Consider the following 22,850-nt stretch of genomic DNA (forward strand, 5'->3'; position numbering starts at 1 on the left):
TCTTTCAACACTCTTAATTTCCCTTTTAAAGTTAATAAACCAAAAATAATTTAAGGACAATGACGGAAAGTGAGACTGCTCTTACTTCATAGATGTATTTATCTTTTCATGATGGACGTAGATGCACAAGTTTAGGGGCACCCGACTCAAAAGGGCAGCAAAGATCAGCCATCTATGTTTTTCTAAACTATAGTTCATAGTTACATCACTCTAAACATGTCATAACTGTATTATTAACTACATAATCCCATGTTTCTCGACCCGCACATAGCTACATACAGACAAGTGCAGTTGCTGTCATCCAGCCTGAGGCTGCAGACATAACATTTTGTATTTAAATCCTTTAAAATTGTTACAGTGTTGGAGAACTCAGGTGTGTAAAAATAGTGCATGGGAGCAGAGTGTGAACATATGTTGGGGAGGTCTGACACAGCAAACTCCACCTGTTTCGTCCCTCTTCATCCTCCTCCTCCTCCTCCGCCCTCACTCCCAGCTCAAACTGCGGCATTCAGCTAATTAAAAAAACATGGCTGTCCTTAATTATTCAGCGTCTGGCTAATTGATATTCACAATGGCATTCACCTCGCCTAAACGATCCGTTTAATCTGACCACCACTGTCTCACTCTCAGCCGGCTGGCACCCTCAGCTATTTTGCTACTGTACTTACTAATAGACTGGGGAGGGGGGGGGGGGATAGATACAGGAAGGGAAATGTAAGAGTTCACTGTTGATGTTAATTTGGTTTCTGGGGCTACAAATGGCAGCATGTGGGAATGTATTGTTGGAGTCATTATTTGTAATATTTACCCCCCCCTTCAAGGATTACTGCACGGGAAAATTAGACAACAGTGCGAGAGGCTGAATTAGAATTACCCAATCAGCCTAAATGAATAAATTACACCATCCTTTGGACTTGCAGAGTTGTGAAATTGCTGACTTGTTTGGGATGGTACCCTCCCTCTCATCTGATTCCAGCCTGGGATTGATTGGATGTTGTCCATTTTCACCCTTTCCTCTATTTATTTCATCTTAACTTTGATCGTTGTCTCTCGAACTTTTGAAGCTGAAGAGACACTTGGCCCCGACTTTTTGCCCACGTCTCCGTTTTTGACACCTCCAATGATAAATCACCTTTTATTGTCCACCCCTCTTTGTCTCTTATCTCTCTGTTCTTTTCACACTCAAGTTCACTTTCATTTTCCTTTCTAAATCTGCCCTTCTCTTTTTCTCCATCTTCCCCCCCCACTCTTATCCCCGCTCTCCCCCTTCATCCGCGACCGCCTCTTCATTAGGGGAACAAAAGGCCTGTGGTCGGTGGTGAAGTCTGTGCCATTGTTTGGCCTTTAGTATGATTAGATTATCTCTAAAGTCTGCTGAATGGGGTTAATCAATCGGAAGTAATCCTGACATGTGTGTCTGGGCCTGTGTGTGTGTGTGTGTGTGTGTGTCGCGGTGGGCCAACCTGCATGCATGGAAATTGAACACATGGATGTGTACACACACGCACACAAAGTGAGCAAAAAAAGGGAGAAAATCCCTGGGCACACATTTCTGTCACAACCTTTCGTCTTTTAATGAGCCCTTTAGTCCCGCATTAATCTCTCCACCCGCTCTCTGTGGGTACAGCTGCTCCGGCCGGTGTGATTTTGTGTGTGAAATGACGTGTGCTTTCACAACAACGTCTGAGCCGTTGTTTATGTCGCAACGCCTGTGTGCGTCTTTTGTCTTCCTCTGCGAAACTAAACTCTGCAGTCACCACCTGTCAGTGTAACATTGACTTTGGACACACTTGCGACACTACACAACCCTCTGCCTGTCCTCTCTCTCTCTGTTTCCCTCCCTTCATCTCATCAGCCCTTCTTCTCTCCCTGCTAAATTGAGTTGTTGGTGGGGGACAGCTTTTTGGCACCTCAGCCAGTGTTCACTCTCAAAAAACTTAACCACCAATTTGTCTCCTTGCCCTGGTTCCAATCTTCAAAATCGATAAAGGTCATGATAGTGCCACTTCTACTTCTACCTATAGCAATTTTAATTTATGTAAGCGCAAGTAAAAACTGATGAAGTGGAGGTCGTCTTACTCTCAGGGTTAGGTTTAATTCTTAATTAATTAGGGTTAATTAGGGTTACTTGAAACACCACGATGGATATGTTTATTTTCCCTTATCTGGCTCTGGAGAAGACATATTGTGGTTGTTTTTTTCTAAGTTTGGGGTGACTTAGAAATGTCCTTATTTTTTAAGGAAAAGCTCTTTTTTTTTCAATGAATATAACATTAAATAAATCAGAAATACACTCTATACATTGGTAAACGACTATTCTAGCTGCAATGGAACATGTACATAGGGGTATAGAGGCCCATTTCCAGCAACCATCTCTCCAGTGTTCTAATGGTACGTTGTGTTTGTTGATCGCATTAGAAGGCTATTGGATAATGATTAGAAAACCCTTGTGCAATTATGTTCTATTCATTTTGCAACTCCTTTGATGAATAAAAGTGTGAGTTTTAGTGGAAAACACTAAAGAATTGTATAGGTGACCCCAAACTTTTGAACGATAGTGTATATATGGTAAGCTAAAGAACATCCCCTCGACTTTGAAACGTCCGCCCAATCATCTCATGTGAGGACAGCTCTTCAGTGACTTCCCCCTCGACACACAGATGTGCATTGAGCAGGTCCATCTTAACAAGTGATTTTGAGAAATATCATTTTTTTCTCCCCATCATATGATGTATTTATCATAGTCTATGTTGGTATCTTATAAAGCCTTGCAGAAGTCTGCATGGCTGCGTTGTATTGGACAGCAGTCGCCCGTCTGCTTCAAGGTTTTGTCGTGTTGGCCCGATTAGAGATGGTCCTCTGCTTAACCTTGGTTGCAAGGAGTTATTTGATACTTGTGCTTTACTCTTATCTTGAACCAGTCTGGCCATTCTCCTCTGACCTATCTCGTCCAGGGAACTGCCACTTACTACTTTTTTTTTCTTTTTTTGGACCATTCTCTATAAACCTCTTCTTCCTCATTGTGATTCTCGAACTTCAGGAGGTCATTTTGACCATGTCTTCATATCTTAACACATTGAGTTGCTGCCATTTGATTGGCTGAGTATATTTGCTTTCACAAGAACTTGAACATGGGTACATAATGAAGTGGCAGCTGAGTGTTCTATACGTGTGTGTATAAACCAGAGAATAAGGAGATGATTTCAGTATTCATGCAGAATACTGTAGCACCCGCTCACCTGAAAAGTCTGAATACCAAAACCTTTCCAAATGCCACTTTGAAGAAGTTCATGATGAATCTGTGCCTTTTTTATACTTTTCCCCTTTGGTTTTTCTTTCAACACTCGTGTTATGTAGGAGATTAGATTGAAGGTAAGTCTAGAAACCTCTACCCTTATCAAGAATCTCTCTCTCACACACACTGTTTCTGCATAGTAGAGTCAAGGATTTCTTCTCCCTTTCAGCTCCTTTGACATCTTACATTTTTCTTTCCGGCAGGTATTTCACCTGCTCCATATTTTGATGATCTTTTTTTTTTAACAGCTCTCTTGCTCCAAATGCTTTGTAGAATTATAAATGAGATGACAACTTCGGCTTGTTTCTGAAGATGTGCAGGCCTCGACAGCGCAAGCTTTTCAGCCTCAAATAGATGTGTGTGGATTGTAAAATGGATTCGGAAAGGAGTGACTTGAAAGCATTTAAGATTTTCTTTTCCAATCAATGTTGAAAAATGTAGGGATACATACCATGCTTTTGTGTCTGATGCTGAGACCAATAACGTAAGTTAAATCATTAGTACGATATTGTCTTTTATCTCTTTTAAACAAATGATGGCGTGTTTCCACCGGCTCGACTCGGCACGATTATGTTGCTTTTCCACTAGCGTAGTAGAGTTAGTTAGTTTTTAGTACCTGCTCTGGTGAAGATCCAAGCAAGCTGAGGTGATACTATGCGTGATGTCCCCACCGGTTGGTCAGAGTGCCATCACAGGAACAATGCCGAACTGTAGATGGGTTAAAAACACTTAACAATCCTAAAAACGTGGGTTAATCTCCAACAATTACCAGGGAAAATGTCTAAAATCAAACAATAGTGGAGTTGGACATTTTTCCAATACTGAGTATTGTGTCAGGTCCGCCTGTTATCATCCATAGCATTATCTCGTCATAATAAATGATGGAAAGTCCTTCTTTTGTTACTTTCATTGAAAGTAAAGTGCAGAATACCACTCTTTTGAATCACCAGCCTTTCACTGAAGTGCTAAGGTGTGTCTGTGCGTTTTCTCGGGGAGTCGATACATCCAGGTCTTATCTCTCCTGTATATCACCCACAGAGTCAACCATACATCTAGTGAAGGTCATAGTCGAGTGGAGAACAGTGAAGATAGGTAGGCCGGGCTTAAATATATTCTAGACTGTGGTGCTCATTCGCACTGAGAACTGATGTTATCCTTTTAGGTTGATAGTGGTTTGGCTGAAGATTGAACGCAAGAGGACAAAGAAGCTCATACAGCACCTGCCAAGGTGTGATAAGTCTTACACTCGTGGACATGAAGGAGTAATTGTTTTTTGTGTTTTAAGCAAAAGGTGCCCATATTTCAGTGCCCATCTCAGAGTGTGTTTACATGCTGACAGAAACGACACACACACATTCAGATGCTGTTTCACAGTTTGGTAGATTTATTCATGCCAACAACAAAAGGCATCTGTGTCCTTTTTGTTAAAACACGTCTGCTTTATTTACACATTTATCCTCAGCCGCAGTGTGAGCCTCTCTTGTGTGGATATTGATGTATTTTTTGATTGGATTTTTGAAAATGGTAATACTCCACTGAGCACATAAGTAATGTTTTTTTTGTGTGTGTGTGCGTCTTCTGTGTGCGTGTGTGTGTTAATGCTGTATATTTTACACATTTGTGTGTCTCTGTTTAGGCCAAGCAGCTTGAAGCCCGAGAAGCAGACTTACACAAGCAGGATGCTTTCTACAGAGAGCAGGTGGTGCGGCTGGAGGAGAGGGTAAGAACATGTTTGCACCGTGGACTCATTTTTCACAAAACTAGACTCTAGACCAGAAACTGTATAAATAAAGCAGTGATATTGGTCTCATCTTACAATAATGACTTGTTGTCTTGGTGTTACCTTTAACCTGTATGATAATGATAGCCCTTCACTGAGCTTACGCCAAACAAAAATGATGAAACAAACATAATGATTTTTCCGTCTTTTCCATTTCAGTGAGTATTACTTAGATTTCTTTGGCTATCTACGGTTTATTGTTTGGGAATATTGTTACCTTTTTGGTGTGGAATGATGTATGAAGACGGTGTGCACTTGCTCACTGATGTTGCAGGAGGGGGCAAGAAGGTTATCCCAGTCTGTGGATTCAAAGCGTCCCCACAGAGACAAAAATGCTGTTGTTTGTCCACCGCTTGATGTCTTTGATAACCTTCTCTGTCCTCCTTATGAGCGGGGGTGGTGTAGGCAGGTGCTAGCAGGGATGGTGTAGTGGTCAGCAGAGCAGAGCGGAGGAAGAGCAATAGATCTATATGTATCTGGAATGGTTCCATAGGCACATGTATCCGGAGTCTTCCCCAGGCAGGTGGTGCAGGTGACATATTGAGCTAGGTCATTATAGGGCATAGCCAAAGTAGTTTCACATGTATTTTTTTGCCTACATCCCACTGCCCGACTGATTTTCTTATCATCCTTTAACTTCAACTCTGTGTGGTGTTACCCCTATGCCTGTTTCTCAGCCTCTTGCTTCTTCTTCTTTAATTACCACCTGATGTTCTTCCACCTGAATGATAATGGGTTGAATCCCATTCATCTCTGTGTGTGTCCTCCTGTCCCTGAATATTCTTTTTAGTCAAACAACTTTCTGTATGGAAGGCACGCCGATCACCTGCTCCTCCTAATGGCAGCTCCTCGCTGGTCGCAGTGAGAGATGCCTGCAAGGGTCAAAAGTCCTGTTAAAATCTTTTTAAAAAGAACACTCCCATGCTGCTCTCAAATCATAAGTGTGTCTTAGGAAGGAAGCAGTGCCCTGTTTAATGCGTTTAAAATTATACCTTCATGCTGGGAAGGAGTTTTTCTGCCCTTTGAGGAGCGTGAAAAAAAGTAAAATGCCCTCTACAGTGAAAGCCAAATGGAAATTTAACACCCTCATGAAGCCAGATAAATAACTGTGGGAAAAGGGGGACGCTTACGTATTCGTACAGAAGCTCTCTTTATTACAACAGCAGCAACATATCACATACCTGGTGAGCACTGTGTCCTCTGAAGGACGTTCATGTCATGAATTCAAAAGCCAAAGCAATGGCTATTGAACTTTAGTGGACTCAGGTCAGAATCTGGAAGTGAATCTGTATTATTTTGTGTAGTGGAGAGGTATTCATGATGGAGTGCCAATTTGGTGTAAGTTAATCAGTGGGTATTGTAATTAATAATGTTAAATAATATGAGATGCAAGCATTTTCCCTTGTTGCACAGATTTACTGTTGAGCTTCTCTTTCAATATCTGAGTGTTCTACTGTATCATACTGTATAGGAGTAGATGTAAGCGCCGATGGTTGAAGTAATGAGTCCCAAGTAACACAGGCATTATTGACTCCAGATACTGGCCATCCATCAGCCACGTTGGCCTCTGGTCAATATTCCTTAGATCAAAGTGTCAACTAATCACCTTCACACCTCAGAGACAGAAGATGGAGAGAGGCAGATGGACAGACAACAGGGGAAAGAGATGGTGTACAGGTGATGGAGGTTAAAATAGAAACAAGAGGTTCAACACATGAAAAATGGAGGAGAGAAAGAGCATAGGAGAAAAGACTTCATTATCATTAAGTGGTGTTTGTGAGTAAAAGAAGGTAAGGAGAAGAAAAAGACACAAGAGTGATAAATCGACAAGAAAGTATAAAGAATAAAAGGGTACATAAATATATAAAAAAGAAAAGATTGCAAGGCCACAACAACTGAAAAAGAAAAGATAAAAGAAGAGAGTATGCACACGGGGTTATTTATTTATTTATTTATGTATTCATGTACAAGAATGAAATGATAACTTAATTATATTTTCCAAATCTGTTTATCTGCACTAGGTGGACGAAACGCAACAGAAGTGGCAACCATATGTGCATTTCGTGCGACAGTGTTTGATCTGGTGTGTAATTGAGGATCAATGGTGGGAATATTGCATGTCGCCTCGATGTGCAGAATGCGGCTAGGGACTCCGTGGGAGTGTGGGGGTGCAGTTTGTTTGGACTTAGTTAATAACGTTCTTCCCCCTCCCCCCTCCCCGTTCTGGCCACAGTGTCCCATTTGGCTCTGAGGCCACACTCACTGTTTGCCTCATCCAGTGTAATCATGGCACAGAAGGCAAAAATGAACATTGTGTTGTTATTTGCTAATTGAGATTTCTGTTTGGTTTATTGCATCTTTACTGAATTGAAGTAATTTACAAGAAGATCCAATTCCAAACTTAAAGGCCAAAACTGATTATGCAGCGTATAGCTTACATAGTCGAGTAGCTATACTTTTCAAAAATAAACAAACAATTACGTGTCAATTATATAAATTGTGGCAAGAGCAAATTTGTGCTGAATTTGTGTGTGCTGATTATATTGAATATATTTTTTTTACAGCCATTTCTGTAACACCTGGTATTATGCATAGAGTTGGATAGCAAAACTGGGAAATGGCAAATGTGGCACCAGTATCATTACCATTACCATTGGTCTCCACCGGGCTGGATCATAATGCAAATTTCGGTTCACTGCGATGCCAGAGCTGCTCCCATGAGCCGCCGTTTCATCCGTGTTTTCTTTCCGGCTCGGTGTTCGCTACACTGCAAACTTTGCCCTGCTGTCTATCGCTACCTCATGACACACACTAACCAGAGACACACACACACACACACGGTCACCTGTGTTGTGTTGAATTGATGTTGAATTTCGTAAAAAAAATAACTGGCTGCCAATTCTTTCACATTGTATCCATGCTTTCCCAACAGTGGGACGTGCATCATTTCCATTCATCATTGGCCTCTCTGTCTCATCCACACACACACACACACACACACACACCCGGTTTCCATGACTTCAGAGGACATTGCATTGACTTACATTCATTTCCTGGAAACAAGGGCCCCGTCCCATTTCTCTCCCTTAAAATGTCCAATTGGTTTGGAGTACCCTTAACTGTCAATTCCCCTCGTTGAGGGAAGTGGCTTCCCTATGGAATTGGGACACCACTATATGCAACTTAGCATAGTGAACGTAATGAGTGTGCTAACCTACGTCACATGTTGACAATTCTACCGGTGGAACATGCTACTCTGGAAATAGCCGCTAACGAGCTGCTTTCATAAATCAACATATTCCAACAACATTGTAACACACTTATTTGCGAAAATATACGAAATTGTTCCTCTGCAGATGTGGCCGGCATCTTTGTTGAAAGAAAATCAGCCGGCTCGCTGAATCCGCAAAGCATCATGGGTAATAGCATCTTCCACTTTGTTTTAAGCGCGTGTCAGAGCCCACTGCATTTTGAGGCCCCTGACCTTAACACATGTCTTCACCTTAAAATGTAGTCATTTACATGATGGGGACTTGCTTTTTGTCCCTATAAGGAGGACTAGTCCCCATAATGTGACTGTGTAAACAGATTTAGGTCCCCACAACATTAGTAATACCTGCTCGCACACAGACACACACAAAACACCACGAACATACAAGACTGTTATTTATTGCAAAATGATTGCAACCCAGTTTGGTTTTATTTATTCTTTGAATTTGTTCATGTACTTTTAAAGTTATGTATTTTGAGTTCTACCACTTCAGGTGCTGTTTAAGAAAGTATTAATTTAACACTGTGATCAGAACGAGGAGAAAATAATTATGGATGCGTTATTTAATAAATCTTAAGAAAGAAGCAGTGGGACAGGGAAAAGGTTGCTCTGTGGGATGCTGAGCTCTTTCCTGTGTAGAGAATGCTGCATTAAATATTTTATGATTAAAAAGTGTTTTCTGTAAAGCTTTTGTCCGTCTTATTGATGGAGATGAAGTATTTACAGAACAGGGTAGAGGGAAAAAAAACAAAATACTCTCTACCTTCTGTTATTTATTGGCTCCTCTCGTCTTGTGACTGAGATCAATCAAATAGTAGGAAAGTCTTTAACAGCTTCATCAATAAGGACAACTGTTGAGCTGAAGGGCTGACACAAACATGGCAGCGCAGTGTGTGTCAGTGCACCCAGGATATGATGTGAGTTTTCACATGGCTTTAAACATTCACCAGTGTGATGGCGTCTCCGTAAACGGAGTGAAATAAGATATGTCGTAAAACTTTTACGAGCCAAACATAAAGTCAATTCTTAAATGTGTGTTACATGAAGGAAGAATGTGTGTCACAGAATCATTTATGTGACAGAAGTGATGGTGTGAACAGAATTGTGCTTCCTGTTTTGGTTTGTGGAATCTAGATTTTTTTTTTGTCGTGCACTGCCAGCTTAATATTATCTCTGATCACATTTTTCATCTTCGCACAGCACCACAAAAAGACAGAAAAAACAAAAGGGAGAGAGAGAGAGAGAAAGAGAGAGAATATAAGTCTGATATATATTACATGTCTGTTCCAATCCAACATGGCCATTCATCAGAGGGGCTTCCAGTGACATGCCATCACCAGGCTCGCAGACAGCTCAGCCCTGCTGCCTCTGCCGCTGACGCTTATTGAGGCCACCGCTACAAAATAGCCCCTGAAAACAATATCTATATATTTATTATATTTTCACTCAATACCTGCCTCGCTGTAAAACAATCTCATATTTAACAATCAACTTGCCCATGTTTTTTTTTTCCCCGACAATGTCTCATTCCATCCCTCCCTCCCTCCCTCCTGCCACATCTGTCTCTCTATATCCCCCCTTTTTGTCTGCTTTCTTCTTTCAAGTGTTGATTTTTTTCCCTCTCTATAAGTTTCATTTTTTTCTAAAAGGATTTTTTTTCTTCTTTTTTTGCCCCCACCCACCATCTTCCTTTCGCCCTTGTATATTGATGAAATTGGATTTTTCTGCTCTCCCACGGAGGACAATCACAGCAGCAATTGCCATCTCATAGCAAAGTTCCACAGCACAGCGAAAGAAAGACATTCAAGAGGAAGAGCTTTTTTTTTTCAGAAAACCAATGGTTTCTATCGCTCTATCTCTGTCTCTACTTCTGACTTGTTATTTTCATCTTACATGTTTCCCCTCAATCTTTCTATATTTCTGCAAAGTGAAAATGAAATGTATAAGTGCGCTTCTGCTTTGAAATTAAAAGGCAGTAGTATTTTTTTGCTCATTGTTTTGTTTTGCAGTGGAGCGAAAAACGGCCTTGAGTATTGGCCTATTCCGATCCGATATCAGCACAAATCACACATACTTGTGAAACTTATTTTTAGTGCAGTGCAGTGCAGTGCAGTTCCATGATGAGCGACCGGAAAAAGACGTGAATGACGTCATGTTTACGTGCCGCGACACCGGAGTCCAGGCACTGTTTACCAGTTAGCTCCGTTAGCTGCATTAGCTCCTTTTAGCGGCGGTTAGTGCGCCTACAGTGGAACTGGAGCGGTCTGTTTATTATTAAACGAAAAGAGCAGCGCTACAAATAACCAGCGTACCTGTGTAACTGCGTATGTGCCTCTGTTTTCAAAGTTTAGCGCTACTTTAGAGACTCATTTTAACAATCTGGGGTCATGTAAACATGACGTCACGCGCGTCATTGTCCCGGTCAGGCGTCATGGAAATGTTGTCATGCGTTAACGTTTGACAGCACTACTTATTTTGTAGTGTGGAATGTTAGAAAAGGCTTGATCAAGTGATCATTACTCAAACAATAGTCAGCAACAGTAGGTATGAGGAAGAACAACACAAAGAGCCCTTGCGATCACAACGGGCGCATATATCTGAGATTTTAGATGCATTCCGATATAATCCGATACTTTTTGGCTGATATCGGACCGATATCAATCAGATCGGACACTGCTAGTTCTCATGTCACCCGGGGACATTCCCCTGCTGCACAAGAGTGATGTGTTTTACGTCGTGGCCGACGGAGGCAAGGCAGATGCATCACAACTGGTCTAGTAAAGTGACACATGTTGGAATATGGACCTAGAGTCTAACTTTTCAGAAGTCTGATATCACTGCTCACCATCTCAGATAGATGGAAAGATATGACAGAGATTTTAAGTCTCTATTTGTCCTTTTTGCAGCACACTGCAGTGTAGAAGAGGACACTGGAGTCAATGGACTGGTAGAAAATGGCCAGGAAGCTTGGAGCAGATGTTAAAAGAGGCCAACCTCCTTAGTACAGTACATCCACCTCTGCCCTTCTTCTTCTACACATAGTCCATATTGGCAGTCCAGTCCAGTCTTGTCTTGGCTGGGAATGAATGACCCATGAAAAGTTTCCTCCTCATCCCTGTAGTCCTAACTCCTGCAGACAGACAATCCTGCATCAGGAGAAGAAGTGTCTTCCTCATATACTCTTAAGCATCTGTCACTCACTGCAGCAGAAGCAGACTTCCAGGAGCTTGTTTTTTAAACTTCAGATTTTAAACCAGAGCGATGAAAGTACAATATAGAAAGACATCGACTGTTAAGATTGTAAAAAATAGACTTGTACAGTATTTACATGAAGCAACCAGATTGTGGCGAGAGATTATAGTCGGTAGATTGAGTTACCTTTGGCTAAATAGATGTAATTTTACGAGGTAAAATGTGTTCATGGCAGACACGGACAGTTCTGGCTGCTTCATATGTGCATCTACCCTGGGATGATGTCATGCCCCTGAAGGCAGAACTTGAAGTGCTTACTCGATTCTGTGTTTGCAGGATAAGCTCAATAACAGTTAACCAGCCCCCTTTTCCTCCTCTATGTGCAAGTTGCAGTGAGTCACACAGCAGAAGTCTAATTTTCTTGAGCTCTGCAGTACTCTAATGTTAGCCATGGTGGGTTGTTGTTTTTTTTTGTTGTTGCCACATTTCAGCCCTCCTGCTCAGCAGCAGATAAAAGAGAGAGAAAGCCATCAGTACACAGAGGTATTTGTTTTGTTCTTTAAAAAATTGAAGGCCTATTCTCCAAATTGAGCTGCAGTCTGTGTTGGGAAGCCACTTCCATCTTCTCCATATCGCTGCAGTGCATTAGCAGTAATGACTTAATTTGTCTATGACACCCCCCACCAGCATTTTGTCTGGCTCCAGATGAGCTAAAAACCTTGTTGAAAGCAAATAGAGTAAATAGGATGAAAATAAACAGGAACACAATTTTATTCCACGGATTGTAAATACTCGATTGCACAATGGGACAGACACAATGCCGGGCTCCAGTTGCTTCACACATGTTTATCCTTTGATGTAGAATCGGTCTGCAACGTATAATCAATGTAAGCTTGTGTCTTAATGGTCCTGGTTTTAGTTTTATTTGTGTCCAGGAAGGAATGTTTTCAACCAGTGTTTGGAATGTGTGTATGTGTATAGTAAGTGGTCCTACAATCATTGTCACCCATGGCCTTTTGTCGTACCGAGGTCGATAAATGTGCTGATTAGTGCCAGCTCTGCCATTTAGGCAGGTATTATTATCTTTTACTTAGTATTCCAGACAGAGACCCACATCCAGCCCCTTCTGTCTCCCTCTTTCTCTCACAGTGGCTCAATCTCGGCAACCAAGAGAAGTCTTACTCTCGCCTCTTTAGCAGGCCCCATTATCTCTCTTTTTAGTCTTGTTTTATCTGTGAATAAGCTTCTCTATAAATCCCTTTTTTCGTAGCTCTTGACAGATTCTTTGTCGACACTGAAAATCGCTTGGTTCGAGGCCAAGAGGGCACCTGTAACGGCACGAGCTTACAAGTTAACTCTTAAACTTTGGAAATGCTTTGTTGTCGTGTTTTACCTGCGGACTGAAGGACAGCCGCAGTGGACCAGCCATGTATGCAGAGTAGACCGCTTTACATTTGGCAGTTTATGTCCCTTTTTAATTATCTTTGTTTTGTTCTGCACAGTGTTTTCCCATAATGCCTTAAATGTCTGGAAAATACAAAGTGAAACAGGAACACTCAGAGAGCGCAGACCTCCGCTAAGGCTTAAACACTTTGTCACACACATTTTATACCTGAAAGTTTTACATTTTAATCCACTGGATTCAGAAGACCTTGTGGATCAGTATTGAACTTTACCTGCTTATTAGCAGCTATTACTGTCTTACATAAGCATGACAAAATTTGAAATATACACAGTTTATGAAACTATAAAACTATAGCAAAAGAAAAAATAATAGTGCAAATTCAGTGTCATGTAGAATGATGCTCATTCTGGTATTAATTAATATGATGTTTATAACTGCAGGGGAAAAACATGTCCATTCAAATATGAAATGCCCTCCAATCTGTGTCAGACATCTTGTCAACATTGTCATGTCCCATCTTTTTAGCACTATAACACACATAACTATTGATCTTCTCAGCAGTGCAGTTCATTCCTATTGATCTTTTCCAGAACTATGATAAATGTCTTCTACGCATGGAGGTTAAAATAGGGCAGGTAGGATCACGGAGCTTCTATTCATCACATTTCAACTGTAGATATAATTCATATCTATAAAAAAAAGTAGTTTTTGCTTGCCTATAACTGATGCGTTGAGTCTTACAACCCAAAACACCAAACTTATGTCATAGCAAAAAAAACAATTCATGTCATATTTGATTAATTATTCTGTCCATATCGAGTTTTTGTCTTCAAAATCTGAAGACATTGGCAACAATATAGGTTTTTTTCCTGCTTTAAAAACTCAAACGACTCAATCAAGCTGTCCATCACACTTCACGACCTCTCACCATTTGATCATAAATGTGCAGAACAGTCACCAAGGGCTTACAAGCATCTTCACAGTAGTCGTATAAAACCGTATAAGAGAGCTGGCTTATATGTCTTGTGTTTGAGGAGCTAATTCAGCTTGAGTGGTCCTGCTATGGCTTCATTTGCTATGGGTCACCTGGGGATTGTGACCGGTCGGTCTGCACGCCGTTTACTAGCGACACTCTGACCTTACAGGATTACTGCCTGTTATTACAGCAGTCTTTTTGCGAGAGGATAAGCACATATACACACACATAAATATACTCATAACTCACAACCCTTACACAGACTAAAAAAACACGCATTATGTGAAACTGCACACTGAAAATGGCATAGAAAATGAAAAATCTTACAACCTACATAAAGTACAGCCGCCATGTTGTGGACTGTAAACCGAACTACCAGAAGACCTCAGCCATTAATATCCCTTTTAATCAGGTTTTAAGAAGTTTGAGTAGGCAGGTTCTGTGTATGCTGGGGCTGTATGGAGGAAGAACATTATCAGCTCTGAACTGCGAGGTGTCACGCTGTTAAAATGTTTTCATTTTGGCCTCAGTCACTTCAGACTGAGCGGAAGGGAAGATGTGAATAAATTAGACGGGCAGTTTTGTGTAAAAAGATTGCTATCACATTTTCAGGCATTGCTCTCATTTCACTGATTTCCCCGTTTGTCTCTCCCTTTTGCAGAGTGCTCAGTTCTCCAAGGTCACCACGGAGAACTTCCATAATGCTGCAGACCAAGTGAACGCCAAGTTCAAGTAAGTTAGAATACACAATCAAATGTTTGGATTTAAAATCACCTCATTTACATCACTGATCTCTATCCTGTTTTTCTTCAGCTTCACCTGAAATGTTGACATGGAGAAAGTCAATTTAAAAAAAGTTCTGCTTGCACAGAAGATTAGAAATCCTCGTGGAATAGCCAGTGAACACACTATTGAATTATGCTGGCCACATTCTAACCCACGTCTTTCAATCAGAACCACATTAGCCTGGCCCATTAGCTGATGTTGATGATGTGGTTCACTGATAAGTCTCATTGCACGGTAATGATAGCTGACAGGGCTTTTCTTGTGCTCTTTTAATATTTCATTGTTCCAGGCGGATCATTCGCTTGTGTAGAACTTAATCTCCAATCAGACATGGGTCAAACAAGATTATCAAATCATTTGTCTTCAGTTCTAACACGGTTTTCATCATATCAAGTCAAGAAATGACACCGGTGCTGCAGAAAAGACTTTGACATTTGCTTTCTTTTGTTTTATTTATTTGGTTTTAATTCAGAGAATGAAGAATGATGAATTTAAAAAAAAAGTCTTAAGTGCTTACGGATGTAGCACAGATGCAATGCATGCCATACATGTAACTCAAGAAGAATCCCGCCCCATCCTTGTTCCATCTGTCTTCTTAATAAGAAGCCATTAGGCTCCATAGTAATGTAGGGAAAGTGGATGAGGAGCCCGCAGGAGGTGGGGCTAGAATGGACCCCGGCTCTGAGCTCTCCTCCAGGGAGGCTAGGCTAATTGTGTTAGCTTGTCATTAGCCAGCGCTAACACTGGGATCATTGTCTCCCTCAGAAATGCCGGAAAGTGATTAGCCTTGTCCACTGGGGGGTTTAGTGCTGGACTGGTGGAAGCCGAAGCTGAGACTTTCCAAATCACATTAAAGGAAAAAAAAAATGGAATAACATTAGTGCCAAATGACGGCGCTAACTGAGAGCCAATGTTGGACTAACGCGCCGGTAGTCATGTGGCCGTTATGTGGAGAGCGGGGATTGGTGGATTGGATTATAGGACATGCATTAGCAGGGTTGTGACTGGGAGTGCCTGTGCATGTGTGTGTGTGATAATGAAATGGCGGGAAGGTCTGGTCTTACAAGACGAGAGCAGGAATGCATGGAAGGGATCAGAGCACAGGGCTAATTCGATTTAACAGGGTGTGTTTGGCCTGTCTTTGTTTACGTGTGCGAGTTCATGCGTGATGCCATGTGTTTGTGTGCAGTTCTATCTTGAATATCATCTTTTGTGGACATAATAAGTGTGTCTTTTCCTCATAGCTCAGATACCCCACAGAGATAAGATGCCATCTCTGACCTCTGTTGAATAATGAGAGGAATTCTTTTGATTTTCCTCAAAGAAATACATTTTCCCCCAGAGATAAAACATAAAAAGGAAACAAAAAAAGGAGGCAGAGACGAGGTCTTATCGATACTTGATAGAGTTATCATTTGATATGTTAATGTGAAAATGTGTGGGAGATGAAATCTTTCTTATTAGAATGTCTTCATTTCCACTGGAACTCATGTCAGTGCATCTGTAATGACAATGATAGCTCTCTGGGGAATGATCATGGTCATGGCTTTTATTATATATGGTGTATTATAATAAAACAGAAGATATGTAGTAACGGCGGATGATGTCTGTCAAGGGTTATACCATTTACATATATGTTTTCAGAAGATTCAAGTACTTAATTCTTTTTGGTTGGCTTGAGTTTGCCATGTGCGTGTGATTTGATCGGTAGAGCGTCACAGTTTGTAGGATAAAGCTGTTCTTATTCTATGGCGTCAGACTTAAGACAAAATGTATGTTACGTATGGACTGGAGTAATTTGCTGATACAGAAGCAGATGTTTTTCTGGCCTACTTGGGATAACATTTTTTCATTCAATTGAATGATTGATTCAGATATAGTATAATGCTTCATATAGTATAATGCTTACATAAATAAAGGATTTTATCATCAAAATATATATATCAAGAGAGTATGTGTCACAGGTAAATACAGTATCTAATACTGTACACTCTTAGAAATAACGGTTCCAAAATTGTTCTTCTACAAGGGCTGAGGTTCTACCTGGAACCATTTGCTTTTGAAAAACCCTTTTCAAGGGTTCTTGGTAACACTAATGGTTACAGTAAGAACCATGTTGGTCGAGAGAACCCTTTAAAACCCCTTTCCTGAATAAAGGGTTTTAAAAGGGTTCTTGGTGGAAACCTCCAAATAAAGGTTCTACTTGTAGCCAAAAAGGGTTTTCCTATGAGGATAAGCCGAAGAACCTTATATGGTTCTACTTAACACTTTTATTTCACTGTTTTGTAGTGCTGATATGGTGAATATAGGGCTATAAGTACTTACGATCTAACTCTATTGGAAATATGAAACGATGTAGAAATGCATGCATGTGTATGTGTATGTGTATGTGTATGTGTATGTGTATGTGTATGTGTGAGGTTTCTTCACAGTTTCTTTAAGGTGTCTAATATACAAAGAGTAAACATTACTTACACATTGAGAGATTTAACATGTGGTGTTTATACAGCAGTTGTGGTGCAGTCTTATTTTCTTCAGCTGTGTTGAAAGGAAACAGAAAACAGTGTTAGATGTCGGTACTCGAGGGAGGTAAGGGCACATGTGTCTTTGTGCGATACAAATTGTGCAGTTTTTTTCCCCCTGCGTAGGTGTGTGGTACAGTGGTTCCCTGCCGTTCCCGAGCCATATTCCCACCTGAGTTTTCTGAGAGTGATGGAGCTCTCCCTTTTGAATCACCATGACCTTATTCCATCCACATAAATGCAATATGGGAAGATATACACTTACTGGATACACATTTCTTTATACTTTACCATTGCTAGGTTCTGTAGTAAAGGCCAGAACAAAGTATTTCAAGGAATTTTCAAAGAAAATACACCGTAATCTTTTTGTATACGAACCCTCTAGAGTCTGATATTGTTGCTATGAATCATAAACAACCTGCTCTCTGACATAGACGGAAGACATTAGATCTACTGCAGGTCTTCCATAGGCGTACAGTAAATAAACACATCATGTAACAGATAATGTAACAACACCGTATGTGAGACACACGCTGGCTATGCACACGCATGACCACTGCTTTTATTCACTTTCCCTGTAACAGTGACTGTAGATAAGAGTTCTCAGATGTGTGTGTGTGTGTGTGTGAAAGGGAGGATATCGCTCTCTCTCTCTCTGCGTCTGATTAATATTCTGCCGCGTTCACCACTAGTGTTTATCCAAGTCTGATGCATTATCACACCAGCCTGGCTTTGAATGTCTGACCTTTACTGCACTACATGTATGTGTGTGTGTGTGTGTGGGTGTGTGCGTGTGCGTGTGCGTGTACGTGGACTCATCTGCATTGGAGCGCACGTTCCGTGTAAGCGTTTCGTGATGTCTCGACAGGCTGCTGAGGCTCGGTGGGGGCATTCGTCAGAGAAGTGAGCTTGACAGGCTTGAGGGAAAATGATAGATGTGAGATTATGCGAAAGGACAGAGAAGGGAATGAAAGAACGGTGGCGTAGCGCTAAGCTCTCCTGTCATTGCTAACCTTTGGCAGGGTTTTGGACTTCTCTGTCAAAGTCCGTCACTCTGTATTTGTCCGAGGTCCCTGTAGAATTGAGATAGCACTGGGGAACATCGCATATTGGTATTAAAGCTGTGTAATACTGAATGTACTGAACTCATTCTCCTTTGACTCCAAACTCCTACTGAAGTCTTAAAGCTCCCATAGACCGGACGTTCCAATTAACGCTGTTTTTTTGGTGTGTATCTGCTTCATCACCTTGTATATGAACCCTAAAGTTTCAAAACAAACAGTTCAGCCACTGCTGAGGAACACTGGATTTTATAGTATTCTCTGGCTCTGCAAGCGGTCTGAAAAAGCCTGGAATCGTGACATAAGGATCCTCCAGGTCCGGGCACTAGTCCTGGCACATCCAGTTGTGTACATTGAACCGCAGAAGAAGAAGAATGTCCGTTGTGGAGGTGTTTCACTTGCGACAGTGTCTTCTGACTCTTGGTGCGACTCCGGGTCAAAGGCGTAAAAAGGGACTGCGGCAGGGAGTCATTTTTAAACATTGTTAAAACAATGTTTTGATAATGAGTAGCAGTGCATCCACCGTTTCAGAGGGGGGAGCTGCACCTCTGAGAGCTGACGTGCTAATTACGTCACTTCCAGGGACCTGGCCAATCACAAGACAGTTGGGAAGGCTCTCATTGGCTGGCCAGTCCGTCTTCTGGGAGTGAGATTTCAGTGTGAAATAGCGCGGCTGACGAGAGCTTCAGTGAGGAGAGATTTCGATCGGCTAGTTTGCAGCAACTAGGAGGTTTTTGACCATAAAAACAAGTTCATGTATGTAAATAGACCTCCATAACTCATATATATATATGATAGGACCACTCTATAGGAGATTCAAAATGTGTGTTTCTTCCGTACCTTGGTTGTAGGCCTTCGCAATTAGTTAGTTCGTACCAATTATGAATAATTTTGCAGTCACAGTATCAGTACAGATCTACTTCATTGTCACATTTATTATAACTTTTTTGTTTGTGGCCAAGTGTGCACACTTTTCTCAAAGGCAAATGTTCATTTCCACTCTATAAGGATGTCTATAGAGAATAAAATTTCAATTTTGCCTGTCACTCCTCTTCTCCTTCAGGCTATACACTCTCTTTGTCTGCTGTTTGTCTGCTAGTTTATATATATAAAAATATATATATGTATATATATATATATATATATATATATAATTTTGAATATATCTTTTCATTTTTTTAATTGAATGCAGTCAACAATAACAGCAGCCTCTGTCTTTGCTTATTTTCGTCTCTCTGCACGCACAAAGGTGGAATGAGGAGGCGTGGAGCAAAACTTGTTGAATGTAAATGGCTCATTGTTTCCTTTGTTTGTGGCGTACTGCTTTGGTGGAGAGAGACAGAGACCACACCTGACAGTCTGCAATTCTCTGCCATACCATATGGCAGAAATCAGAGCCCCCTCACTCTGCCCTGCAATATAATAGTGAACAACTTCAAAACTTCCGCAGCCTTGCAGCATCTTTATTTATTTATTTATTTATTTATTTATTTATTTATTTAGCTGTGCTCATGAAATGCACCTCATTACCAGAAAACTCCTCAGTTACTGTATGTAATTATCCTGCTTCATAAATATTTTTTGGCAGCATTTCTTCTGACATTGTTCACTTAATTCTATCTTCTTTTTTATAAACCACCGATTATATGATCAGTTTTATCGCTGGTTGTATAACTCAAGTTTAAAACCAAATTTTCTTAAGTTTAACAACCTTGGTGCTTTTTTATTTTTTGGGCAAGCGTCACATTAATGTTTTTTTTTTTTTTTTAATATTTTTTTTGGGCATTTTTGCCTTTTAATGATAGCATAGTATAGAGTGACAGGAAACGGGAGGCAGAGAGATGGGGGGAATTCCAGCCTCAGCATATGGGGCAGGTGCTCTACCAACTGAGCCACCGCTGCCCCCCACATTAATGTTTTACAACTAGTTTTTAAGGCATAGTGCCATTTATGTACTATTGATGAGTGATAGAGAAGGTGGCTGTCCTGTAAGGATGAACATGAGGAAAGGGCTAAAAAGAATACACATCCTTACTCTTTCCAGAAATCCACCCTGCTGCTATTAAATGTAAATGAGGCAGGTCTCTCTGTTTTCTTGGCAGTTAGCAGTGCTGCTATTTGTTTAAGGGAATAATACTGATATCCTAAAATTAATGAGGTAATGATTTATTGATGTTTAATCATGCTAGAAGCACTTTTAATTACTAGAAATAACAGTAATTAGTGTAGCAGGTAAGTCCATTGCCAAGTACTAAAAGGAATGTGAGGTGTTTTTCTGTGAAGCAGCCAGAGAGGCAGGACGAGACTGAGCCCCGTGTTGACCTCCCTGTCAGGTGAGGATGAACCGCAGTTCCGTATCTAGGCAACTCGGGGGGGGCGCAGGGACAAGGTGGTGGTCAGCTGAAGCTAGAAGTGGTGGAGCTAGAAGTCAATAACTGCCTTAAAAGCTCTCCTCTTTGCCTTAAGAGCTCCGCAGTGCTGGCAGTAAAAAGCACACGCACACACACAAATGCACCCAATTCAAGGAAATCTATGTGGGCGTATACATGGACACACAATGCACGTACACACCTTTAAGTGGCCGAGTTTGAGGACTCACAGCTTTTATTGCCTTTCTGTATTTTTTTTCCATATAGTGAGTATTACACTAACGTGATTGATGGAACAGAGAATAAGTGACTTCCGGATATGCTGAGAAAGTATATCTCCTATTTCAAGATACTGTATCTTACAAGTAAGAGCCTGTGTGGATGTCTTCTATGTCAGTGTTTCAACAACCAGGGACAGTGGGCCATGTCTTTATGTGAATAAATACCCTGTTCAACTGCTTTTTAATGCAAATATCTAATCAGCCAATCACAAGGCAGCAACTCCATGCCTTTAGGTGTTAAGATATGGTCAAGACAAGCTGCTGGAGTTTAAACCGAGCATCAGAATGGGGGGAGAAGTGTGATTTAAGTGACTTTGACCGTGGTATGGTCCTTGGTGTTGGGGGCTGGTCTGGGTATTTCAGAGTATTTCTGCTGATCTGCTGGGATTTTTTTTTAACGCACAACCACCCTTAGGATTTACAGAGAATGGCTCGAAGGAGAGTATCCAATGAGCAGCAAAAAAAAAGGCAATGTTGATGTCAGAGGTCAGACGAGATGACAGAAAAGCAATAGAAACTCAAATAATCACTTATCCCTACCAAGTAAGTTTGGGAACAATATATTTACATATAATTATCTTCAATAACTTGCAAAGGTGTATTAGGTGTACCTAATAAAGTGTCTGCTGGTATGTCTCCTGTATGAGGACACACACTTGTCCCCTAATGATGTATGAAGATGTATTAAAAAGGACACTTGGTGTCTCTCTTTTCCCTCTCCGTCTCTCTTCCTTTGTCCCTCCCACTGCCCACTTAGTGTTTTCTGTCTTAATTTAAATCTTGCTCACTCACTCGCTCTTTGTTATTGTCTGCTTTGCCTCCCTCCTTTCTATTGCAGTCTTTCATTCATCACATTTTACTTGATTTTGAATCTCTCTGCCCATCTCTCCGTTTCATCCTTTCTTTTCCCCTCTCAGCCAACCTCTTATCCACACTGATGGATTTCACTGCGGGGGGTCATTCAGCTCTGCTTTTAAAAAGCAGTGTGAGCAGAATGTATGTCATTTTTCTCCTTAACTGGATCATTTGTATTTATTTACCCCCCCTCGATACTGACACCTGCCTTAACTAGAGAGAACACGAGGCCTATTTAAGGGGGAACCAGCGCCCTCCCCTTAACCTTATTAACCCATGAGTGGACCCAAATGATGATAAATAGACAACATGGTGATTGGGAACTCAATCTGGTGGGCAGTCTGTGGTAATCCATACTGCCCACGGAGCGAGACTATGACATTCTGGTGTACGTGTGCAAAACAAAGAGCATTTCCAGCAACATGTGTGAAACCGAACTAAAACGGGCCATAAAATTGCTTCCCTCCTGTTTTTGCTCCAGCGCTTATTTTAGTCATAATAGGATGATAACGGCATTAAATGTCATGTGCAAAGAGAGCAGATGGCCTCGTCTAGTATAAGGTTGCTTTTAAATACAGACGGGAAAAAGAGAAAGGCTCAAAATAAAGCAGCAGCAAAGAATAATTTTTATGTGATATGCAGAGCTGGAATAAAGAAGCACATTCTGCTGCTCGCTGATAATGGCCCGGCTATTTTAAGTACATTTCTCTACTCAAAACACATTTATGTGGATCTTTTAATTTTCAATGCCACGCGAGTACTCGTGTTGTTGTCATGACCACATTAACCTAGATACCGATACTAAGACCAGTGCATTAAACGAACCAGAAGATTTCACATCATCTGATATCAGACAACAGAACATTCACACTACTGCTGGTGTGTTTCCAGTAGCTTGAATCAACTTGGTTATTTTGCTTTTCCACTAGCGATAGTACCTGCTGCTTTTTTTAGTACATGCAAGTTAAGATGCTAGTTGCTAGTTGCGATGCGTGACGTCACCAGAGTGCCGTCACAGGAAGAGGCTTCGACACAAGAGTCAAACCGAACAATGCCG

At 41.1% G+C, this 22,850-nt stretch overlaps 1 protein-coding gene across 2 annotated transcripts in view; it reads left to right on the forward strand.

Annotated features, from left to right (window-relative positions):
* The window catches only part of chchd3a (coiled-coil-helix-coiled-coil-helix domain containing 3a), a 67,452-nt gene that overhangs the window by 34,741 nt on the left and 9,861 nt on the right, over positions 1 to 22,850 (forward strand). For both annotated transcript variants that reach the window (XM_083907022.1, XM_083907023.1), the window contains exons 6-7: positions 4,932 to 5,015; positions 14,581 to 14,651. In XM_083907022.1, coding sequence (XP_083763148.1) covers positions 4,932 to 5,015; positions 14,581 to 14,651 — 155 coding nt within the window. The remainder of the gene's footprint in view (positions 1 to 4,931; positions 5,016 to 14,580; positions 14,652 to 22,850) is intronic.

Source organism: Microchirus variegatus (genome assembly GCF_963457635.1).
Source record: "Microchirus variegatus genome assembly, chromosome: 20".
NCBI classification, from domain to species: Eukaryota; Metazoa; Chordata; class Actinopteri; order Pleuronectiformes; family Soleidae; genus Microchirus; species Microchirus variegatus.